We start from the raw sequence: 24,504 nt of genomic DNA on the forward strand, positions 1-24,504 counted from the left end.
ATATTAATTTTATTTGTTAATACTCTTTATAGCATTTTAATACATGCGTGCACATTAGGTTAAAAAACCTTCAATAGAGCTTTTATTGCCACAGGTTTTTCAATTGTGATGTCAGTTTCATTTGCATTTAAATAGTGTGTATTTGCATTTAAATAAAGGGATATATTTCCTTAGCCCATGTTAATCAAGAGGGCATCCTGAATTAATACTAAGATATTTGATAGCTGTCTATTGTTACTGTTTTCCCTATTCTGCACAAAGAACATGATCTGTACACTTTCTGCTTTTTTGGAACCAGTTAGGGAAATAGCTTCATCTCTTCCTGCTGTTGTGACAGCTGTGCTTTCAACTGTCCATTGTTACAGCCAAGGCATTCTTCATATGGCATGAAGTATGAAGTCTGAATAAAGACTACCCCTTTTAAAATTCCACACTGACCAATGAGTAGTAGGAGAAAGGCCTTCTTTCCCATAGTTATTATAATTATATTTCTTCTTCCTTTATGAATTCTTTGATTTTTGACAACATAGTTAAAGTCGCTTCCATAAATCATAATGAAGATAATTATAAGAATAAGTAGAGCAATGATAATAGAGAAAAAAATGTTTATTAAACATATACTAGTTGGTAGGAATAGATCTAAGTTCCTTATATCAATTCATTGAGTCCTCATAGCAAACCAATACATACACATGATTGTATATATTTATACATAAAAAATAAAAAACAGGTAACATATATAAGAAAAATTTTGTTAAGAATCTGGAAGAATAAACATTTTTGTAATAGTGATTACTTTTCCAGTATGGCATTAGGATTTGGATTAATGAAAAGGAACAAAATAGTTTACAAAAAGAAAATATGATTAATTTCAGCAATTAAATGTTTTAAAAGAAAAAAACATGCATCTAAAAAGTGTACATAATTATAAAAATTTATAGGCAACCCTAACTTGAATAATAGTCATTTTAAAAAGTTACATGTCATTAAAAATAATAAAAATCTATATTTACCAAAATGGCAATTATGTGTTTGGCATGAAGACATGGCATACATGCCATGACTACGCTTCTTTAAAATATGAAGTCTAGAGAATTTGTTCTACCAAATTGAGAACTGTCATCCATATGGCATAATTACAGTTAATTTTGGCATTCTTACCTTCTGCCTTTTTATGTTTTCTGATTATTTTTTATAATAAAAATATAAACTTGTGAAATGAAAGAAAAGGTTAACAAAAACAAAGTTATAATTCCACAAGGAATTTCAAATTATGAAAGGCTGCAATTTAAACAATGTGATACTAATGCAAGAACAAATATCAGAAAAAAAAGAATGCTAAAACAGGAGCAAATATAAACAAGAATATAACATAGCACCAAATAATTCGGAAACTGGCATTGGTACAATATGGAGGAGATGTCAATTTAAGCTCTGAATTCATATCCTACAGTGAAATGCATTTGGACTGAAAACTTACGTATGAAAAAAACATAGTGAAAGATGGTAACTACCAAATATGAATTTTTGTCTAAAATATTAAGGTGACAAGAGCCATATTTTTGTTATTGGTTAGTATGAATTCCCTGATGACGAATAAGATCTGAGCCACTACTAAAGGCCTTCCCACATTCCTTACAGTTATAGGGCTTCTCACCACTGTGAATTCTCAAATGGCGAGTAAGGTTTGAACATTTATTGAAAGCCTTCCCACATTCATTACACTCATACGGTTTTTCATCTGTATGGATTCTCTGATGCTGGAAAAGTTGTGAGTTCTGAGTGAAAGCCTTCCCACATTCGAGACATTCAAAGGGCTTCTCACCAGCATGAATTCTCTGATGTTGGCGAAGTTGTGAGCTCTGAGTAAAAGCCTTCCCACATTCCTTGCAATCATAGGGTTTCTCCCCAGTGTGGATTCTCTGATGGTTAGTAAGCGCTGAGCCACTGCTGAAGGCTTTGCCACATTCCTTGCACTCATAGGGTTTCTCACCAGTGTGGATTCTCTGATGCTGAACAAGCTTTGAGCTCTGAGTAAAGGCTTTGCCACACTGCTTACATTCATAGGGTTTCTCACCTGTATGAATCCGCACATGCTGAAATAGTTGTGAGCTCTTAGTAAAGGCTTTCCCACATACTTTACATTTGTAGGGTTTTTCGCCAGTGTGAATTCGCTGGTGATCAATGAGATTTGAGCAATAACTAAAGGCTTTCCCACATTCCTTACATTCATAGGGTTTCTTACCAGTATGAATTCTCTGATGCTGAGAAAGGTATGAGCTACAGCTGAAAGCCTTTCCACATTCTTTACATTCAAAGGGTTTTTCACCAGTATGAATTTTCAGATGTCGAGTAACATGTGAGCCACAACTAAAGAATTTCCCACACTCCTTACATTCATAAGATTTTTCACCAATATGAATTCTCTGATGTTGAATAAATTGTGAGTTCTGGCTAAAGGTCTTTCCACATTTCTTACATTCATAGGGTTTTTCTTCATTATTAATTATTTGACGTAGAGTAATGAAAGACTGTTGAATAAATGTGGGTACGTATTCATGAGAGAATACTTCTTGACTTAGATGCCCATTCTGATATCCCAGTTGTCTGGCAAAGTGGCTTTTATATTCTAACACATTTCTAAAGCTGGAGTACTCAAGGCCAGGTTTTGTAAGTCCCATTATCTCCCTCTGGCATGACTCTATTTCATAAACTTCTTTCTTTAGAGATAATAACTTGCTTTCACACATTGATTCCAGGTCTGAAAGAAAAGAAAGGGCTAAATATTCTTTTCCCTTCTTATTTGTGAAAAGTTAAATTTTATGATAGAAATGGAAAAATTAAAATAAAAATACTATCTCAGGCTGGGATTGTAGCTTAGTGTTAGAACACCTGCCTAGCACATGTGAGGCACTGGGTTCAATCCTTAGCACCACATATAAATAAATAAAATAAAGGTATTGTGTTCATCTACAACTAAAAATATTTTTTAAAATACTATCAAGTAGGTAAATGACACAAAATTCTCATAGACACTGTTTAATCTAAAAAAAACGGACAAGGAATGGACAAAATTTAACAAGATATAATTCAGAAAGCAGAGTGAGGAGACTATGGAAATAAGTTACCACAATGATTCTCAAATACAGATGTGGGTCAGTATCATCTGGAAAGGTTAGTAAAAATACAATGCTTGAGCCATATACTAAAACATGAGTAGTCACATATACACATCTACATAACTGCATGTATGTAAGAAAGAATATATCATCATATTATCTGTATAACAAAACATGGATACTTTTTTGGCTTCCATTGGAGGCCAAAAGAAATAAATATGCATGGAGAAGATTCTTGGGTATCCCATGGCATAATAAAAAGAAAATTTAGCCCTTTTCTCTGTTTTTTGACATAGGACTTCAAAATTCCTTGGAATTTTATGATTTTTAGTAGTTTGTTATGCCAATGTGGTGAAAGAGGGCAGGTTCTTAGCTTTTAGAGACTGGTCACCAGATTGGCTGCCTGATCTCCACAAAGGGGAGAGGAGGTAAAGACTGAGCTACCAATGGTTTAATCAATCATGCTAGTAAAAAAGAACTCTGGATACCATAGTTCAGTGGAACCTTCCAGCTGGTGAATTCATTAATGTGCTGGGAGTGTGACACACTTGATTCCACAAGAGGGCATGGAACTTCTATCCAGAGGCCTTCACAATCTTGCCCTAGTATGTATTCTTTATACTAAAAGTGTAATCTTAAATACAGAACTTTCCTGAGTTCTATAAATCCTCTATCAAATTACTGAAGCTGAAGTAGCCTTGGAAACCTCTAATTTTATAGCCAGTAGTTCAAATCATAGGTGATCTAAGAATTACCAACACTTGAGGCTGGCTTCTAAAGTAAGGCCAGTATTGTGGAGGACTGTAGGTTTGTACTAATATTGTCAAAATTGAATTGTAGCACACTCAGTTGGGGTGGAAACAGAATAAGCTCTATATAAAAGTATGTAGCAGATAAAATCTGATAGCAATAACAAACGATTATCCACATGGGGGATGAGCCAGAGGTTAAGTCGAAGGTATTGAACTAAGTTATGTGGCAGATAGAGAAACTCAGAATACTTTGTGTGCTGAGGATTCAATGAAAATACTGTCTGCTGTGGGTTTTGTGATGGTGATCTTATGATAAGAGAGGATACTGCTCAGGTACCATCCCAGTGACTGACAGGATAGGCAGATAGAGTTTAAGGGAGACAAAAAGGAATTAAGACACAATACAGCTGGGCACAGTGCACATCCCTTTAATCCCAGCAACTCAGGAGGCTGAGACAGGAGGATCACAAGTTTGAAGCCTGCCTAAGCTATTTAGCAAAGCCCTGTTTCAAAAGTTTTAAAAAGGGGTTGGAGATTGTAGCTCAGTGGTAGAGAGCCCCTGGGTTCTATCCCCAGTACTAAAAGGAAAAAGAAAAAAAAAAAAAAGAAGACAGTCTAACAATGCCACAGAAAGATGTCAGGAACCAGACTGATGAAAGCTTAGTGCCAATTCTGATAGCTAATTACTGAATGTTACGGCTGAGATATAAGGCATCCCCCCCCCAAATTCAGTGTGAGACAGTGCAGGAATGTTGAAGTGAAATGATTGGTAGGCAGGTGTCACTGGAGGAAGTAGGTCATTGGAAGTGTGATTTGTTGTTTACACTTTGTTTCTGGTGATCAGAGCTCTCTCTGCTTGCTGGCTGCCACGTCCTGAGCCGTCTTCCTTTGTCATGCTTTCATGCCATTTTGTTCTGCCTCATCTGGGGCCCAGAGCTATGGAGCTGGCTATGTACTGAACCTCTGAAACTGTAAGCCAAAATAAACATTCCCCCCTCTAAATTGTTCTTGCCAGGTATTTTGGTAACAGTGTTACAAAAGCTAACAAAAACACTGAATGTTCCCAGACAATTATTTAACCTCCCTCCAAAAATCCTCATTTCTTCATCTGTAAAAGGGAAATAATCCTTAGTTTATGACTTCTTAGAGAATAAGATAAAAATGAGTATAAATGTCTTGGAGGTAAGTATTCAGTATTTGACAGCTATTACTGTAAAAGAATTTCTTACTAAAAATGAGAATATTAGGCAAATTAAATGGCTCAAAAACATCAAAAATAAAAAGTATCTCAAGCCAGCATCAGGAAATTTGGATCTTTTGGAAAAGAGTTTTTTCCCTCATAATTGGGGCCTTCACAGGGGTTTTTCCCTCTGCCTGGAATTTTCTTCCTCATGAACACATAAAGTAACAAGACAGAGTAGTAAGCTTAGTACTTCAATAATTCTAAAGTAGAGATGGCGTTCAACATGTTTAAAGTAACTGCTAAGATGAAACAAAAAAGTCAGTGATTTCTATTCATGTTGAAGTCACAGGAACTACTAATAAAAATGTCATGGGAACTGCAGTTAGCTGCATACACCACAGTAGAAAAAATGTAAGTTTCAGGTAGAGGTTTCTAAAAATAGACAGTCATATTTTTCCTTCTCATCCGAGTTCATAGATTTCCAAATTCTATCAAAGGAATCCAAAAACAGGAGCTTCTGAGCAAGAATGATCCTTTAAAAACATGATCAAGCTGGGTGCAATGGCACGCACCTGTAGTCCCGACTACTCTGGAGGCTGAGGCAGGACAACTACAAGTTCAAGGATATACTCAGCAACTCAGCAAGACCCTGTCTCAATATAAATTATTAAAAAGGTCTAGGACATAGCTCAGTAGAATAAAGCACCTCTGTGTTCAATCTCCAGGACAAAAACAAACAAAAAACACTATAATCATGTCACTCTGCTCAAATCATACAATGGATGTACATTTATTTCAGAATAAAATTCAACCCATATCAAGGCACATAAGACACTAAATCACCTGCAAATACACCCCACCTGGGCTGGGGTTGTGGCTCAGTGGAAGAGCACCTGTCCAGCACATGTGAGGCACTGGGTTTGATCCTCTACACCACATAAAAATAAATAAATAAAATAAAGGTATTATGTCCATCTACAACAAAAAATATTTAAAAAATAACACATCCCATCCCCCACTGCTGCACCCAGCACCCAGATACATATATACCTTGCTACTTTTCCATCTCCACTTATATAATTCCCTTTTATTAAAAAATATTTTTTTAGTTATTGATGGACCTTTATTTTATTCACTTCTTCGTATGTGGTGCTGACAAGTGAACCCAGTGCCTCACACATGTGAGGCAAGTGCTTTACCACTGAGCTACAACCCCAGCCCCTATAATTCCCTTTTTGATCACTAGCAATAGCCACAGTGGTAGGAGCCAAAAAGCTTCTCATGCAGGTACTTTGTTCTTCCTGTTCCCTTTCCCTAAATCTCTTCTGTATTTACTTGTTCCGACACCTCCTTTAGACCTCTATTAAATATTACCTCATAAGAGTAGCCTTCTCCAACCTCCCTTCATAGCACTTATCATCATGAGATTATATATGAATATAATGTATTAATTATACACTGTATAAATATTTATATTAAAGTGTACAGTAAAAGAATAAAAACCTTTTTTTTTTTTTTTGGTACCAGGAATTGAACCCAGGGGTGCTTTATCCACTGAGCCACATCCCTAGTCTTTTTTTTAATTTTATTTTGAGACAGTCTCGCTAAGTTGTTGAGGCTATCTTTGAACTCATGATACTCCTGCCTCAGTTTCCCAAATTGCTGGAATTACAGGCATGTGTCACTGCTCCCAGCAAAAGAGCAAAAACTTCTAAGGCCCTAACTACCATTTCAGTATGGATTAAATCTATGTCTATATATTTAGTCCTTGACCAAAGTTCCCTGACTTCTCTTACTATATAAGAAGATATAGAAGTATATATTTTATAATATATAATTATATTATAAATTAATTATAATATAATTATATATCACTAATTATACTATAATATGCCTACTTATAATTATTAATTATATAATTTATAATTATAAATTACATTAATATTTTATATAATTATATATTTACATATATTTTTTATTTATGACATGTGCTTATACTCTGCTATGATTTTGATGTGTCTTCTCCAAAATTCAGGTGCCACCAATGTTACAATATTAAGAGGTAGTGCTCTTCCCTAATGAATGGATAAGGTGCCCTGATAAAGGCATTTGAGGAAGGGAATTGGTTCCCTATTGCCCTTTTCCCATGTGAGGACACAGGAAGAAAGCCCTCACTAAAGATGTTAGCACCTTGATCTTGGATTCCCAGCTTACAGAACTGTGAGAAAATAATTTTTTATTCTTTATAAATGATTACATCTGAGGCATTCTGTTATAGCAGCATAAAATGGTCTAAAACATTTTATCTCCTACCCTCTAGAATACAGGTTCCAGAAGTACAGAGCTTTAAATGTTTTTTTTCAATAGTATAATCCTAATAATTGGACCAATGTTTATATATATATATGTATACAGTAGTGCTTTTCCAGTTCTCCTACCTCATCCCAAATTTCTCCTTCTCTGCCCTTTTCAACATAGGCAGATTTGTTTTTGCTCCTGAAAATGTTTCCATACACAGTGCCTGCAATCATTTCCAAGGCTCCAACTACAATTTAAGTATGGATTAAATCTACTCCCATGTATTCAGTTCATGACTTTCTGCTAAGCTCTCTAACTGGTTTTTCTTTTACTTTTTTATTCTTTTTGGAAGTTATTTATGTATACATTTTAGTTTCTGTTTTAGACTCCATGTGTGTGTGTGTGTGTGTGTTTTGGTACTGGAGATGGAACCCAGGGTTGCTTTAACACTGGGTTAGATCCCTAGTCCTTTTTATTTTGAGACAGGATCTTGCTAAGTTGCCAAGGTTGGCTTTGAACTTGTGAGTCAGTCTGTGAGTCTCTGGGATTGCAGGTGGGGGCCACCTCACCAGACTAGACTGCATTCTTCTTGTTTTTTGATTTTCTCTTTCCACATTTTTTAAAATTGGTGAAGACTTTGCATTCTTTAAGGTGACATAATTAGTAAACTGCAGTACCTGGGAAACTTGCTTACACAAATTAAGAAATAAAAGATGATAAAAGGAGGAAAAATCCAAGACAAACTGGTAAAACAAAGCACTGACAGGCAGCTATAATGAAGACCAGTATTTGGGTACTTGAAATTAAGAGGGGGGTGTTTGAGAAGAATGTTGAAAGAAGAGGAAGTGAGGGAAGGATTGAAACATGTCACTTGTAAACTCATGTTGAAAGAACTTAATTTCCTCCACAGGCCTAAGTTCTTGAAGGGAGCTTCCAGGATGATATCTTGAAGGTGCTCTTTCCTCACTGACCAGCTGAGTCAGTACCTGTAATCACTGGGGTTTAGTCGTTTCTCACTTACCTGAACACAGGCCTCTTGTAAGCTCTCTGCCCACCATCCAGGGCTCTTTCCCTTGCTCCAGTAAAGAGATCACTTGAGGCTTAGGAATGTAAAGTCCTGCTCATGAGAAAAGATATGGCACACGGTTATGCTGTGGGGAAATGAGATCCAGTCCCTTGCTGACCAAGGAACAGATGGCACTACAGGAACAGCCAAAGAAGACAGAGATGAAGCTTCAGCCATAGCCCTTGGAGCTGCCCATTTCCCATGCTTCCTTTTCATTCCAGCTGAAACCATTTATTTGGGAATAAGAAGCAGAAATTCAGCTGATTACTTGAAAAGCTGCTGAGAAATTCACTGTAGTAGAAGCAGACATTCCAGAGAAGTCTGAATTATTGGTAGAGATGCCCTTACCCATGGAAACCAGATTGCTATAGTTTTCCAACATCACATCTCTGTACAAGTCCCTCTGAGCAGAGTTCAGGCACTCCCACTCCTCCTGAGAGAAGTCTATGGACACATCATTGAACACCACTGATCCCTGAAACAATAAACACATGTACTAGATTTATAATAAAATACTTCAGCCAGGCGTAGTTGCACTTACCTGTAATCCTAGTGACTTGGGAGCCTAAGGCAGGAGGATCTCAAATTTGAAGCTAGCTCTGGCAACTTAGTGAGACTCTGTCTCAAGATAAAAAATAAAAAGGGCTGGCTGGGCACAGTTGTGCATGCCTATAATCCCAGCAGCTCAGGAGGCTGAAGCAGGAGGATTGAAGGTTGATGCCACCCTCAGCAATTCGGTGAGACTGTAAGTAACCTGGTCAGATCCTGTCTCAAAATTTAAAAGGTGGGGGATGGCTGAGTGTGTGCCTCAGTGGTAGAGTACCCCTAGCCTCAACCCCAAATACTGTGCCCCCCCCCCAAAAAAAAAGAAAACAGAAAGAAAAGGAACAACTTTAGAGACTATTCTGTTCATATTGTGTGCTAAAGCAAATGAGTAATTATGTTGGTGTTGCTGAGAAGTAGTATCTGATTTTTTTTTTTTGGTGGGGGGGTGGTGACGAGATTTCTGTGGTGCTGGGGATTAAAACCAGGGTCTTGCACATGCTGGATAAGAGGTCTCCCAGTCCTTTTTCTCTTTAAAATTTTGAGACCGGTCTGATTAAGTTGTCCAGGCTGGCCTAAAACTTGGAATCCTCCTGCCTCAGCCTTCCAAGTAGCTGGGATTATAGGCATACACCACTATGTCCGGCTTGAAAACCAGTATCTTTGAATCTCAAAAGCAGATGTAAGAATAATGACTTTACTGTACATTAAACATATGAACAAACAAATCCTGTCTCTGTCCATTGAAATGTCCTAGAAACAATCACTGACCCAGTAGTATGGAACACTCCAAGTCTTGGATTATCGTTTTCTAGGTACTACTTTCAAGGAAAGAGCTAATTTTCAGAATTATATCAGAAATGCTCAGGATGAGTGCAAACATCTTGTTACACCAAAAAGCAAGAAATCTACCATAAACTATTAGGACATACTGAAAAGACTCAGGAGCCAATATGAAGAAGTTTCCTTTGGCCCAAAATGGTATAGCTCATGTATTAAATTATAAGGATAATTACTGAAATGGACTGACTGATCATGTTAAAAACGTCAAATCTATGAGGTTACAATAATACTGAAAAAACTATTGGTAATTTTTGGAGAATTATAAGAAGCCAATGCATAATTTTGAAAACTGGTGAATAAATCACAGACCTAAATACTCTTTCCCACATGTACTATTCTTCCCCATAAGCACAGTTGATGAGGAAAAGTTTTGCTTTACAGATAGAAGTATTCACCTAATCCATGAAAAAAGAATGCCAACCTTAAAATACAGGTTTGCAACCCCTAATGAATTTAACAATTTGTCAATGGTTGTTACATTACAAAAAGAAAGAAAACCATATATAATGTGACTCCTAATAGAATTACCCTTGATCTGTGAAATATTCTTTTTTTAAAATTTATTTTTGGTTGTAGATGGACACAATACCTTTGTTTTTTGTTTATTTAATTGTATGTGGTACTGAGGATTGAACCCAGTGCCTCACGCATGCTAGGCAAGTGCTCTACCAGTGAGCCACAACCTCAGCTCACTGTGAAATACTCTTGACCAAAGTATCCTAACTAAAATCTGATCAAGTTTTTACACTTAACTACCACTTTTCGGGAAACACTTAAATGGGACTGTGGAGCACCATCTATATGGCTAGCAAATAAAACTAGGCTTGTTAGAGCTATTAGACATGGAAATCTGGCTCTTGGGAACTGACAGTCAGGAGCGATTGTTCCAGATCACCTAGAGCATGTGGTTTCCCTACAGGAGCTCGCCGCTGGAATTTACATGCCCTAGATGTGCCAATGACCTGCTAGAGCAAAATGGCTTGCTTAACTCCACCCCATCCCATTTCTCACGCAAGAAGCTCCTACTGGTCCCCTTTGACCTGTACTGCTATAACAAAACCAAGTCCAGCCTCCTCCATTTTGTTAGAGCCAGACCCTTTAGCATGGTTCAATTCCTCACGCCCCCTAATTCAAACAATAATTGTCTCCTGTGGTTTTTTTCTACTAAATAAATTTCTTAGCAGTTAATTTACAGCCAGCCCATCCCTCCGACAGGAACCCTTTCCCTCACCCCACACAGAATGTGTGGCAAGGTGGGACCACAGAGATATGCGATAAGTAAAATTCAGACAGTGGAAAAACGAAGTTTATTTACTTATATTCCAGTAAAAAGACTGCACAGAAAGAAGAAATGGGTAGAGTATCTACAAAATTAGAGACTCAAGAGACATATCAATCATTTGCAATAAACTCTTCTTATCTGAATTCTAATTCAAATAAATACTTTAAAAATAAGAAAATGGTGGTGCACGCCTATAATCCCAATGGCTCAGGAGGCTGAGGCAGGAGGATGAGAGTTCAAAGCCAGCCTCAGCAACAGTGATGTGCTAAGCAACTCAGCGAGACCCTGTCTCTAACAAAAATACAAAATAGGGTTGGGGATGTGGGTCAGTGGTCGAGTTCAACCCCACTACCCCTCAAAAATAAAAATAAAAATAAGACAATTACAAAAATATGAACATGAGTATATATCAATGGCCATAATGGTAATATTTTAAGAAAAATATCCTTGTCATTCAGAGGTACATATAAATTTCTCTTTGCTTCAAAACAATCTGTGTGGAGGAGTAAAGGCAGGGGAGTAAACACAAAGAAAAATAAATGAAATAAGATTAATCGTAAGTGGACAGCTATTGAAGCTGGGGATTATGTGGTAGTTCTTAAGACTACTTTTCTATGTCTGAAAAATTTCTGTAATAAAGTTTTGTTTTTAAAGGTAGGTGATAGAGAATAGTTACAACAGAATATCTGCAAAATCCTAATCACATTTACAGCATTGATTTAAACAAAATTGTGATAGAACTCTCTCGTGGGGAAAGGACATAGACAGTGTGACATAGCAAATCTAAATCTGCACATATCTTGAAAAGAAATAACTAGAAAATGTCTAAAATTGACTAATCAAGAAACAGTAATTTAGGAACATTAATTTAAAAGAAATGTGGGAGTCTGCCTTTAGAGAGCAGGATGAAATGGTGATGAGGGTCCTATTCTTTAAACACTTCTTATATTATTTTTGTTTTCTAAAACTCATTTGCTTTTTTTTTTTTTTTTTTGTGGTGCTGGGGATCAAACCCAGGGCCCTGTGCTTGCAAGGCAAGTATTTTACCAATTGAGCTATCTCCCAAGCCCTCATTTGCTTTTTTTTTAATTCTTCTTCTTCTCCTCCTCCTCCTCCTCCTTCTCCTTCTCCCACTCCCTCTCCCCCTCCTCCTCCTCCTTCTCCTCCTCCTTCTCCTTCTTTCTCCTTCTCCTTCTTTTTGTTTATTTTTATATGGTGATAAGGATCAAACCAAGTGCCTTACCTGTGCTAGGCAAGTGCTCTGCCACTGAGATACAGTTCCAGCCCCACTTCTTAGATTTTTAGCATGTAAAATCTGACAAATATGGCAGGGTACACCTGTAATCCCAGTGGCTCTGAAGAATGAGGCAAGAGGATCACAAAGTTCAAGGCCAGTCTTAGTAACTTAGTGAGGACCTAAGCAACTTAGTGAGACCCTGTCTCAAAGTTAAAAATAAAAAGGGTTGGGATGTAGCTCAGTGGTTAAGTACCTCTGGGTCAAACCCCCAGTACCAAAAAAAAAAGAAAGAAAAAAGAGATAAATACATAAACTATACTTCACTCCTGTAACTTATTGGCATAAAAAATATTTCCTATTAATATAAACTCTTTATTTTGATTGTGGCAAAAATTTTTACTATATATTTTATAGTATATATTTTAATACACACTACTGGAAAAGAATTATAAGATCCTCTGAGCTCTGATCATATGATCTCAACAACTTAGGCATTGGTCAAACTCATTATAATCATCCACCAATCTTGATCCTTATTTCTGAGATAAAAGAAAACTAAAGATTCATAGAGAAAATCATTATGTCTCATATTTCCTGTTAACTTCAAGTTGGACTTGTTTCATGGATACTGGTATAGTATAGATCTTAAATAGCTCCCAAAGGCCTGTGTATTAACGCTTAGTTCTCAGCTGGGAACTATTGGGAAACATGAAGAGGGGGCTTATGAAGAAGTCTTCTAGACACTGCGGAGTGTATCCTTGAAGGGGATACTGGAACTCTAGTCTTTTCCTTCTCTGTTTTTCTTCCCTGTGATGAGGTGAACAGTTTTACTTTACCAAATGATCCCTGCCTCACCATAGGCCCCAAAGGAACAGAGTCATCTGACCGTGGAATGAAACTTCTGAAACTAAGACAAAATAAAACATTTTTGCTTTATGAGTTGATTATCTCAGGTATTTTGTTATAGTAACAGAAAACTATCACAGATGTCCTAACAAAGTCTCAGAGATCCATATCAGTCACTGATCCCATGATTTCCAAAGACTCATAAACCAGGAGATCTTTAAAAAAGTCTAACATTTGGAGCTACCAATACCACCTTTCATCCTACCTTATTGAAAATTACAGTATGTAGACATAATCTTGGCTTTTCTATGCTTGTTCCCAGCTAAGCTTTACTTTATCAAATCACAGTCCAGAAAATACAAATTCATTTTACAAATCTATTCTTGTTTCTCTAACTAGATACACTTCCTCTCCATCATAGTTCCCAGGAAAGGGCTGAGAAAAAAGATGCTCTGTTATTTACTAATAGAAATAGTAATGCTGGGGCCTGGGGCTGTGTAGCTCAGTGGTAGAGCGCTTGCCTAGCATGTGCGAGGCACTAGGTTCAATCCTCAGCACCACACAAAAATAAAGATATTGTGTCCATCTACAACTAAAAAATATTAAAAAAAAAAAAAAAGAAAATAGTAATGCAGATTGAAAAAAAGGACATCAAGGAATGGTATAAGATTATCTAGCTAGTATGAGAAGAAATGGGGACCAGGATCCTGAAGGACAGTTATACACAAAAGTCAGGATAAAGAAAGGAATACACCATCTTTTTTTACACACATCTTTTTTTTTCTTTGATGGGGGACTAAGTTGCCCAAGCTGGCCTCAAACTTGCAATACTCCTGCCTTAGCCTCCCAAGGATCTGGGATTACAGGTATTTGCCATTGTGCCCAGCTCACATTTTCTTTCTTCTTCTTCTTTTTTTTTTTTTTTTTTTTGGCGGTGCTGGAGATCGAACCCAGGGCCTCACACTTGCAAGGCAAGTGCTTTACCAACTGAGCTATCTTCCCAGACCTTCTTTTTTTTTTTTTTTTAAATAAGTGAATGTCGGCAAATAGAGAAAAAGCATTGACTCACCTCAGCCATGGCTTTCAGTATTGCAGGAGACGATCACTCCTCCTCAAGGCTGTTCTCCTGAGAAAAGACAATGTTCTGAGAAGGCAAGACTATGGAAACGAAGAAATACTCTAGATACTGCACTGGCCTTATAGCTCTCAGGATGGTCAGATAAAAAACTACCTCTATTTCCCTTGATCTTTTGATACAATTCTACCTTGTGGGAGCATGGGACAAATACTTCTTTTTCAATTCTAGAAACTCCAGGTTTTAGCTGCAGCAAAATAAATAAATGCCAGGAAACTTCTGACTTACATTTCCATATGAACTTGGATCAGTTTTAAAAAACTATAGAGGTATTTACAGAGGTTTTTTTTTTTTGTTTTTTTTTTTTTTGAGACATCACAAAAAGAAAAGCTTAGGAGATTTGGGGTGTAGTTCAGTGGTAGAGTGCCCACTTAGCATGTGTAAGGTCCTGTATTTAATCCCCAGGATAAAAGAGGTGGGGGGGAAGGGGGATAGATTACTTTCAGGAGTTCTAACACCTTTATGATTTCAAGTCTTCTTTCCTTGAACACAGAATACCTGTTTATGTATTAAAGTCAATGTCTGGTGTCCTTCAGGAACATGAAAAAAAATTATTTTCATATGGCTCATGTACATTTCTTATTCACATTACTAGATTTTTAAATTTTTGTTTGTTTGTTTTTGGTACTGGGGATAAAATCCAGGATTGATTAACCACTGAGCCACATTCACAGACCTTTTGATTTTTATTTTCAGACAGGGTCTTGCTGAGTTTAGGGCCTAGCTAAGTTGCTGAAGCTGGTCTTGCGATCTTCCTACCTCAGCCTCCCGAGTGGCTGACATTATAGGCATGTACCACTGTGCCTAGCTCAAAACATCTTATGCTATTCTTTGAGGCCATTATTTAAAAATCAGTCTTTTTCCAATGTTTATTCCATCTATCATGAAAACATGTAAAGTTGTATTGCTTTTTTGAATAATGGGTTTGTAGTTTATTGAATTTTTATTGCTTTTGTTAGTTTTCAGTCTATAACAGTATGTTAAAATATGTCTCTCATTATCAATTTAGTAGATGTCCCAGAGGAGAACAGCAATACAAGAGGGGCCCTGACACCTGGCATTCCAGTGTGAACTTCAGCTATCTTCTGTAGGAGTTGTAAAGCAGTGAGCTCCAGAGTGATTCTGTGCCCTTGGTTTAATTCAATAACCATCCCAGAGATATTTCAGGGATTGGAGAGTCTCTAAGAGAATGCTGTCTTTGAGAGAAAGGTATATTCCTGGAAAGCAATGTTTTCCTACCTCATAAATAAAAGAGGGGAACCCAGTGCAAGCAGGGTTCCAAGTAGAATGTGGTGAGAGTTCTTAGAAAACTTTCCCTGTGCTGGGAATGGCGGCACACACCTGTAATCCCAGCGACATGGCAGGTTGAGGCAGGAGGATTGCAAGTTCAATGCCAGCATGAGCAATTTAACAAGACCCTGCCTCAAAATGGAAAAAAAGATCTGGGATGTAGCTCAGTGGTAAAGCACCCCTGGGTTCAATCTCCAGCACTGTAAAAAAAACAAAAAAGGAAAAGAAAACTTTCCCTGTGTCCCCGGAGTTTAGGAAGCCCAAAGACTGGGACTAGATATGGACTCCACAACAGGCAAAGTCTTGAATCTGGGTTTGTTCCAAGTCTACCAAGAAGATTTACAGTAGGGGACCAGCCCTCCAGGGAAGGGGAAAAGGATGGATGCTCAAAGGCAGAATGCAGAGTGCTGGCAGGTGGTGCAGCAGAGCTCCTGCCTTCTCCTCAGAGAGCAGATTTGAACCTGTCCCAAGGCAAGAGAGAACCAGTGTCATTTTACAATTAATTTTTCTGGATTTATTCTGTCTTTCCTTCTCTGTTCCCAACTTCAAAGTCAAGAAAACCTATGGAAAAAGAGGAGAAATTCAAGGAAAGGAAATGGAGAAGCAGACATCACAACCTTTCACTGCAGGCTCAAGGAGACAGAAGTTTTATACTTTAAAAAAAGTTTATGCTTTTAATTAGAACAGTGAAATGGGGCTGGGGATATGGCTCAGTTGGTAGAGTCCCTGCCTGGCAAGCACAAGGTCCTGGGTTCAATCCCCAGCACCGCAAAAAAAACAACAACAACAACAAAAAAACACATTAGAACAGTGAAAGGGACACCATAATCATTAAAAATAAAACTGATTTTGTAACTGAAAGAAATGAGAAGACTTTTTATTATCCAACCCTGAATGAAAAACTCATTCAGGGCTGATAATCAGCTGGCCCTCAAGGAAATTTGAGAAAAGCTAGGGGAAATAAAGCAATTGTTTTCTAGCTTCCCATGCAGTACTACTTTCCTAATAGCTTTAGGGGAAAAAAAGTTTAATAAAATATATTGATAGTGCTTCTCCCTGATTTTTTAAAAATATTTTTTTAGTTGTAGGTGGACACCTTTACTTTTATTTATTTATTTTTATGTGGTCCTGAGGATCAAACCCAGTGCCTCACATGTGCTAGGCAAGAGCTCTACTACTGAGCCATAACCCCAACCCCAGAATGATTTTAGTATTTCACCATTAGATGTTGGAGTTTGTTTGTTTTTATGGTTGGAGACTGAACCCAGGAACACCCTACTGCTGAGCTACTAACCCAATTACTATGTATATATAATGCTTTACCATAGTTGGGTTCATCTCAACAAATTTGTTCATTCATGGAATTCTATTTCAGTTTGTGTCCCCCTTCCTCTTCCTCTCCCCTCCCCATTCTCCTTTCTCTACTGATCTACCTTTAGCTCATCTTCCTCCCTCCCTCCCTTCTTTCCTTTCTTCCTTCCTTCCTTGGTACCAGGGATTAAACCCAGGGCTGCTTAACCACTGAGCCACATCCCAGTCCTTTTTATTTTTTTTATTTTGAGACAGGGTTTTGCTAAGTTGCTTAGGGCCTCACTTTATTCCAGCGGTTGGCCTGGAAATTGTGGTCCTCCTGCCTCAGCCTTGCAAGTTGCTGGGATTACAGACCTGCACCACATCGCCTGGCTTATTTATTTTTTATTGGTTCTTTCTACTTATACGTAAGGTAAAACTCCCTGTGGTATACTTATACATGCACATAGCATGATTTTTAAAAAATTCATTCCACATTTCTTCCCCTTTCCTATTCCTTCTCTCTCCCTCTTGAACTCTTTCTTCTATTCTACTGATCTTCCTGTACCTTCTTATTTTGAGACAGTGTCTCCCTAAGTTAACCTAACTCTTAAGGTTTCACTAAATTGTTGAGGCTGGTCTGGAACTTGTAGTCCTCCTGCCTCAGTCTCCCACGTCGCTGGGATTACAAGGCTGCACCACCATGCCTGGCTTTAATACCTTTTTAACATAGAAGTTTCCAAACATACACAAAAGTAGAGTTTAAAAAGTATAAAGAACTCTCATGAATCAACTAAACAGATTCAACAATTATTGTTGTAGCCAATATTATTTTACCTAGATTCCTACCCACTAATTTTATGTTACTTTTATTTTGTTAAGAGCTTTCAGATATACTTTACATACCATAAGTAAAGGTCACTTTAAGTTACCCACCTGAAGTATACAAGTCAATGTTTTTTAATATACTCACCACAGTGTAATTTTAGGACATTGTCATCTCTCCTAAAACAAAACAAACAAAATACTCATTAGCAGTCAGTCCCCATTTACCCTTCCTCCCCATCACTAAGTAACCACTAATCTACTTTCTGCCTCTACAAACTTGCCTAGAGGTTTTCCATTCATATAAGTCACCATATGTATACTTTGTGACTAGATTCTTACATTTAGCATACTTTCAAGGCACATCAATGTTGTAGCATGTATCAGAGCTCCATTCCTTTTTAGTGCCAAATAATATTCCACTGTATAAATATGTCCCATTCTGTTTATCCATTTATCAGTTGATGGTCATTTGGGAAATTTCCACTTTTGGGCTATTTTGAAAAATGCTGCATGAACATTCAGGTACAAGTTTTTATGTGAATATGTTTTCAATTCTCTTGGACATATAACTAGGAGTAGAACTCTTCGGTTGAATGGTAATTATTTAACTTTTTGAAACACTGTTTTCTAAAGTGGAATTTCTCCAAATGCTCACTAACACTATTGCCTGTCTTTTTTGTTTGCTTGTTTAAATTGTCATCCTGGTAGGTGTACAGTGGTTATCTCACTTTGGTTTTGATTTGCATTTTCATAATGAGTAATGAAGTTGAGCTATGTTACCTTTTAAAAGAAGAACCCAACTCTTCATCATCCTTTCTAATGTAATTGGCCTTATAATCCATTCCTTTCTCAAAGGCTTCCCTATTCATGTTGAAATAAGAAACAACTCTATTTTCTGTTAAGAGGAGGAAAATGACAGTAAGGTGAACACTTTGAGTGGCTAAAGGGAGAGGACACAATGCAAATTTGCATGGTTTTAAAAAAGGAGCATCAGTTGGAAAAAGAAAATTAAGATAGAAAGGGGCTAGGTCCAGAAAGCCTATGTATATCCTAATTTTCTCTTGTAGTAAATTCCAGGCTTTCATTTATTTTTATCTGTCCCATTCAAATTACATAAATTCAGAGTAGAGTGCTCAAAACTCCAACTTCTTATCTTTAAATTCTCTTCTTTCATGTCTGCTAATTTTCAGATGAGAGAGTTATAGGAAAATTAATAGTCTCATGAAGTCAAAGAGCTACTATTGGCTGGGAGCAGTGCCACACACTGGTAATCTCATTTATTCAAGAGGATGACATAGGCAGATTGCCACATTTGAGGCCAGCCTAGGGAACTTAGACCTCAAAATAAAAATAAAAAGGGCTAAAAAAAGAAAATAAAAAAAGAAAATGGGCTGGAGCTCAGTGATAGAGTGTCCCTGGGGTTAATCCCCAAAATAAAACAAAACAAACAAATAAAAGCAAACAACATAAAATTCATTGCTGATCCGGTTATCCCACTCCTCAGTATATACCCAAAGGACTTAAAATCAGCATACTACAGTGATGCAGCCACATCGATATTTATAGCAGCTTAATTCACAACAGTTAAGCTATGGAACCAACCTAGGTGGCCTTCAACAGATTAATGCATAAAGAAAATGTGACATATATATACATATATATATATATCATACATATATATCATATGTGTGTATATATATGTCTATATATATACAAAATGGAATATTAGTCATAAAGAAGAATGAAATTATGGCATTTGTTGATAAATGGATGGAACTAGAGACTATCATGTAAAGTGAAATATAAGTCAATCCCAAAAAACCAAAGGCTGAATGTTTTCTCTAACATTTGGATGCTAACACACATTAAGGAGAAGAGAAGAACAGAAGTTCATTGGATTAGACAAAGGGGAATGAAGGGAGGGGAGGAGGATGGGAATAGGAAAGACAGTAGAAAGAACTCTCCTATGTTCATATATGAATACACAACCAGTGAAACTCCACCTCATGTATAATCACAAGAATGTGATCCTAATTAGAATAATTCATACTCCATGTACATATAATATGACAAAATACACTCTACTGTCATGTATATCTAAAAAGAACAAATTTTTTAAAAAGTGAAAATACATCAACAAAAGTCATTACTGGAATGGTCAATCATTGCATAATGAAGTTAGTACTTAATAGCTGTAGACATCTGTTACCCCCATGACCCATCTCTCCTAAAGGAGAGATGAATGTAAAATTTCTTGTAAGTTCAGTTTTAACATTTTAAAAAAGCAAAACATTTTTAAATTCCATAATATATTTATTGTAGAAATGTCTCAGATTTAATCACTTCAATTAATTGCTAATCCCTTGCCTCCAATAATCTGTTAAAGTATGAGAAATTTATTGAGTGAAAAAATCACTTACCATAGGAAAGTTAGATAAAAATCAATGTAAACACAACTCTTAAAATGAAAGTTTTTTTTAACTGTGGCACTATTTAAAGTAGCCCAATAATAAGCAGCACTTTTGCTGAACATTAACTCTTAGGTATAACTGGAGTCTCCCATATTTGATTTTTATTTAATTCCAGGAAGGAAAGAAAAGAAGAAAAAGGAAGACAAGAAAAGACAAAACAAGCTGGGTGTGGTGGTGCACACCTGTAATCCCAGTGGCTCAAGAGGTTAAAATAGGAGGATCACAAGTTCAAAGCCAGCCTCAGCAACTTAGTGAGACCCTGTATCTAATAAAATATAAAAAGGTACTAGGGATATAGCTCAGTGGCTAAGCAACCCTAGGTTTAATCCCCAGTACCAAAAAAAAAAAAAAAAAAAAAAAAAATACTGGATAGCAGTTGATTCCATGTCTCAAGACAAAAACAAGAGAAAAGGGCGAGGATGTTTTAAAAAAATAGCATGGGCTATGCAGAAAGGACTCTTTTTAAAAGCATTTCCTAACATGGCTTCCATTGACCAAGTAACAAAACTTTACCCAACAACGTATTAGGAATTCTTCTGCTGCTCCTTGCACTATGATGGAATAAAACTAAGAGAACCATCTGTCAATTCAGTTTGCAAAGTGCTCTATGTCCATAATAGAGCAATTATGGACATATTCAACATATGGACATATTATGGACATATGCAACATATTATGTTGCAGCGATCAGTGCTGCAACAGCAGACACCAGCAGAGTGTCCTCCAATCCAATGTGGTTTTGACATTATCTAACTGGTGATAATGTCAGATCCCTAAGGTTGAGTCCCTAAGACTGCTCCCACCCCCTGCCACTTTAGATGCCAGTCTCAAGCACCTAGTTGTCTAACCAGTACTTCTGACAAAAGCAATGACTGTCAATCTGGGTTCCCACAAATGCCTCCTCAGGTTTGATTAATTTGTCTGAGCAATTCAAAGACCTAAGGAAACACTTTTGCCAGTTTATCATAAAGGATGTTACATAGGATGTGAATGAAGAGATGCACAGGGCAGGTATAGGGGAAGAAGCATAGAGCTTCTATGCCCTCGCTGGGAGAATCGCCCTCTAGGACACAGCCTAAGGTCCCATCATATGCTTATACATTAGGAAATCATGTATATGTATACCATGGTACTTCTAAGAATGTTTTCAGAGCATAAAAGTCAAACGTTTTCCTTTCATAGTCAAAAGCTAGAAACAACTAAAATCCAAACTACACCTATCTGTAAAAACAGAGTTGGACAAATATGAGAGTGGTCAAGAAAAGAAAGACCCAAAACAGCATCACACAGTACAATTCCATTTATATAAAATTTAAAAGGTCACTTAAAAGGTCACACTAAAGTATATTGTTTAGGAATAAGTAGATATATAGTTTAAAAAAATGTTTTCTCCAAGTCAACAAAATATGATATGTCAAGATATGACAACAATGAGCCCCAAAGTCAGGATTCAGGTGACCTAAAAAGGTGAAGAGAATGGGTTTATTCCGGGGGAAGAACTAATAGGAGCTTCTGGAGTCACAGTACAAGTTTTTCTTTCTTTCTTCTTCTTTTTTTAATGTAGTGGTTTTCTTTATAATTGCCCCTATATTTTAAGTTTTTTTCTCTATGTATCTATGTTCTGATTAAAAAAAAGAAGACCAAACTTTCAGTGGAAATATAAGAGAGGAAATGGTAAATAGCACAGATTTCTATCTTAAAAATTATGTATACTGGACTGGGGTTGTAGCTCAGTGGTAGAGTGCTTGCCTAGCATGTGTGAGGCACTGGGTTTTATGCTCAGCACCACATAAAAATAAATTGTGTCAATCTACAACTAAAAAAATATTTTTTAAAAATGATGTATACTATAGGTACATGGGAAATTTATAAGAAGGAAACAGATCAAAATATTGACAGTGGTTATTTTTGGGTGGCAGGAATTATCTTTTGTCCTTTGTAACTTCCTATTTTCCAAATTCTTTAAAATAATTGTGCTTCCGATGTGAGTATATGTTTAAAAAGAATTCAGTACACAGGAAAAACCTTATCTATTTTCTAAATTAATAAGTGGACTTTATGGAGAAGGAAGTCAGGGAGAATAATGGAATCTGCTGTACACCCCAGGGTTTCCCATCATTTTCTTGGGTGGAAAAACTTGAGAACCAGATCACTTAATGAGTCTGTGTTAAGTAAGACCATCTGAAAGAAGAAAAGCAAAAAGGAAACCCCAGTGCACCTTATAATTTGGCTTGGTCAACAGTCATTTCTCTTTCTTCCTCTGGATACCTCTGGAAGGGCAGAGCTGAGGAAGAAGAAAAGAATTATGAGATGCCAGGCATTTTTTGTGACCTAGACTGACCTGATCAGAGGTCATTCTGAACCTGCAACTACCACCATGGAAATAAGAAAAATGGAGGGAGGTCAGAGGAGTCTGGGCTGTCCTGAGCATTCTGGTTTCAGAGGAGAGGTGAAGTTTATGTTGTCCAAGACCAGAATTTGTCCTGATCTCATGGGCATCTCTTAGGATAGAGAGCTGGATTCACAAGGGCAGTCACAGGCACTTCACACCTATCCACCTAATGCTGCAGTCACTTATCTACTAAGGTGAACCCCATGTGCCCTCTCAGGCACACATCACCCAAATAATACCAGTATATGTGCTCACACATAGTCCACTATGGGGATACAAATCACATCCACACATTAACAGACCACTCCAACACAAGACCACACAAAATCATAACATGCTAGAGTCACTATCACGGTCACTACAGAGAACCACACAGTCACAATTCCCTCCAGTTCCCTACTGAGCACTACATACAATCACACTTTCAAAATAATACAATGGCCACTAGGACATGTATCTATTACCCTGGCACAATTATATGCACCTTTCAACTGCACACACAGTGCCACATAAAGTTACATAATCGCGTTCACACATCCTCATATAGTCACAGGCATCCAGTATACCGAGTGGTCCTAAGATACACACAACTACACACAAACCTCTCGGAGTAATAGTCTCAGATGCATAAGCAGATTCTCCACCACCACCCCCAAATACACACCATGTCACACAAAGTGAATATGGTCACATACAATCGGTCCAACCACGGGGACACAGTCATATACAGACAGCCGCACACTGTTAACAAAACTACAGGAATGTGCAGTCGCACATGCACACAGAGCTCTGCGCATGGTCACGGTCACAACGACACACCCACCAGAGAAACATAAAATCACGCCCGCACACACACTGCGCCCCACAGTCACGGAAGGTCACAGCCACACCCAGAAGCCCACACCTCGCGATCGCTCCCCCTGCCCGAGCCAGTCCCAGGTGCCTGACACCCCGGACCTGCCTGGTATGTTTCTTCAGACGCCCAGGGACGCACCTGCGCAGCCTAGTGGAGTCCCGGGTGCCTAGGCCCCTCGCCGCGCACTTTTCCTTCCCTGGAGGCCGAGAATTCCGCAGGCAAACGCAGCGGCCGCCCGGTCATCGCGGGGGTCTCTGGGAAATGTAGTCCGCAAGCGGCCCTCGCCGGGAAGATGGCGCCCATCCTCCCAACTCCTCCCCTTGCACCGCCTGGCCCTGGCCCACAGCCTTGCCCCGCACTCGGAATACTGTCCTGAGTCTCCGCGGTCGCGATGAAGTCTCCGAGGGAAATGCCCACACAGAGCCGGACAGACACCCTGCAGACAAGCGTCCTCAAAGGCACAGGCCAACCTCAAGTAGTCCCCTAATAAGGTTGCCAGGGTCGGCTGGAAACCGCAAGAACTTCTGGGATATGTAGTCAAGAGCCGGAAAATAAAAGGCACCGGGACAGGAGGAGAAAAATTTGCTTTTAAGGATTTTCTCAGCTGAGCCTGCTGGCGGTGAAGACCGACATTACTTGAGTCCTGAACTTTCCTAGGAGTTGTAACCCACTCTGAATTCTCGGGCTGATTGACAGAATCGCCAATTTTGCATTCCTCAATGATGAGCTGAGCCATAGTATAGGATATACGAATCCATTTATATGGAATTATCCAGAATAGGCAAATACAGACACGGAGTATATTAGATATTAAGGACTGCAGAGCTAGGGGTAATTGTGATTGCTACTAGATATGGGGCTCCTTTTGGGGAGTGATGAAAATATTCTTGAATTAGATAATAATGATGTTTGCTCACCTCTGAAATATCAAAAGCGATCAAATTGTACATCTTAAAAGAGCTCATTCTGGTAGGGCGCGGTGGCAGCGCCTGTAATCCCAGCGGCTGGGGAGGCTGAGGCAGGAGAATGGGAGTTCAAAACCAGCCTCAGCGAAAGCGAGTCGCCAAAAGATT

The 24,504-nt window shown here is 38.0% G+C and overlaps 1 protein-coding gene across 3 annotated transcripts; it reads right to left on the reverse strand.

Moving 5' to 3' along the window:
• Window positions 1–588: 588 nt before the first annotated feature.
• On the reverse strand, window positions 589–23,772 carry Znf383 (zinc finger protein 383). 3 transcript variants are annotated; one of them, XM_047527571.1, is made up of 7 exons: window positions 23,570–23,771; window positions 22,402–22,467; window positions 17,858–17,889; window positions 14,239–14,295; window positions 8,767–8,893; window positions 8,374–8,469; window positions 589–2,761 (listed from the first exon to the last, which is right to left on the reverse strand). In XM_047527571.1, exons 4-7 carry the CDS (start codon window positions 14,245–14,247, stop codon window positions 1,566–1,568), a joined length of 1,428 nt encoding a protein of 475 aa, XP_047383527.1. In that variant the 5' UTR covers window positions 14,248–14,295; window positions 17,858–17,889; window positions 22,402–22,467; window positions 23,570–23,771; the 3' UTR covers window positions 589–1,565. The 3 variants fall into 3 exon arrangements, with proteins under 3 accessions (XP_047383527.1, XP_047383528.1, XP_047383529.1); XM_047527572.1 differs by lacking the exon at window positions 22,402–22,467 and having other exon boundaries at window positions 23,570–23,772; XM_047527573.1 differs by lacking the exons at window positions 8,374–8,469; window positions 8,767–8,893 and having other exon boundaries at window positions 23,570–23,767.
• Window positions 23,773–24,504: the final 732 nt, after the last annotated feature.

This window comes from Sciurus carolinensis, chromosome 16 (genome assembly GCF_902686445.1).
Source record: "Sciurus carolinensis chromosome 16, mSciCar1.2, whole genome shotgun sequence".
NCBI lineage: Eukaryota > Metazoa > Chordata > Mammalia > Rodentia > Sciuridae > Sciurus > Sciurus carolinensis.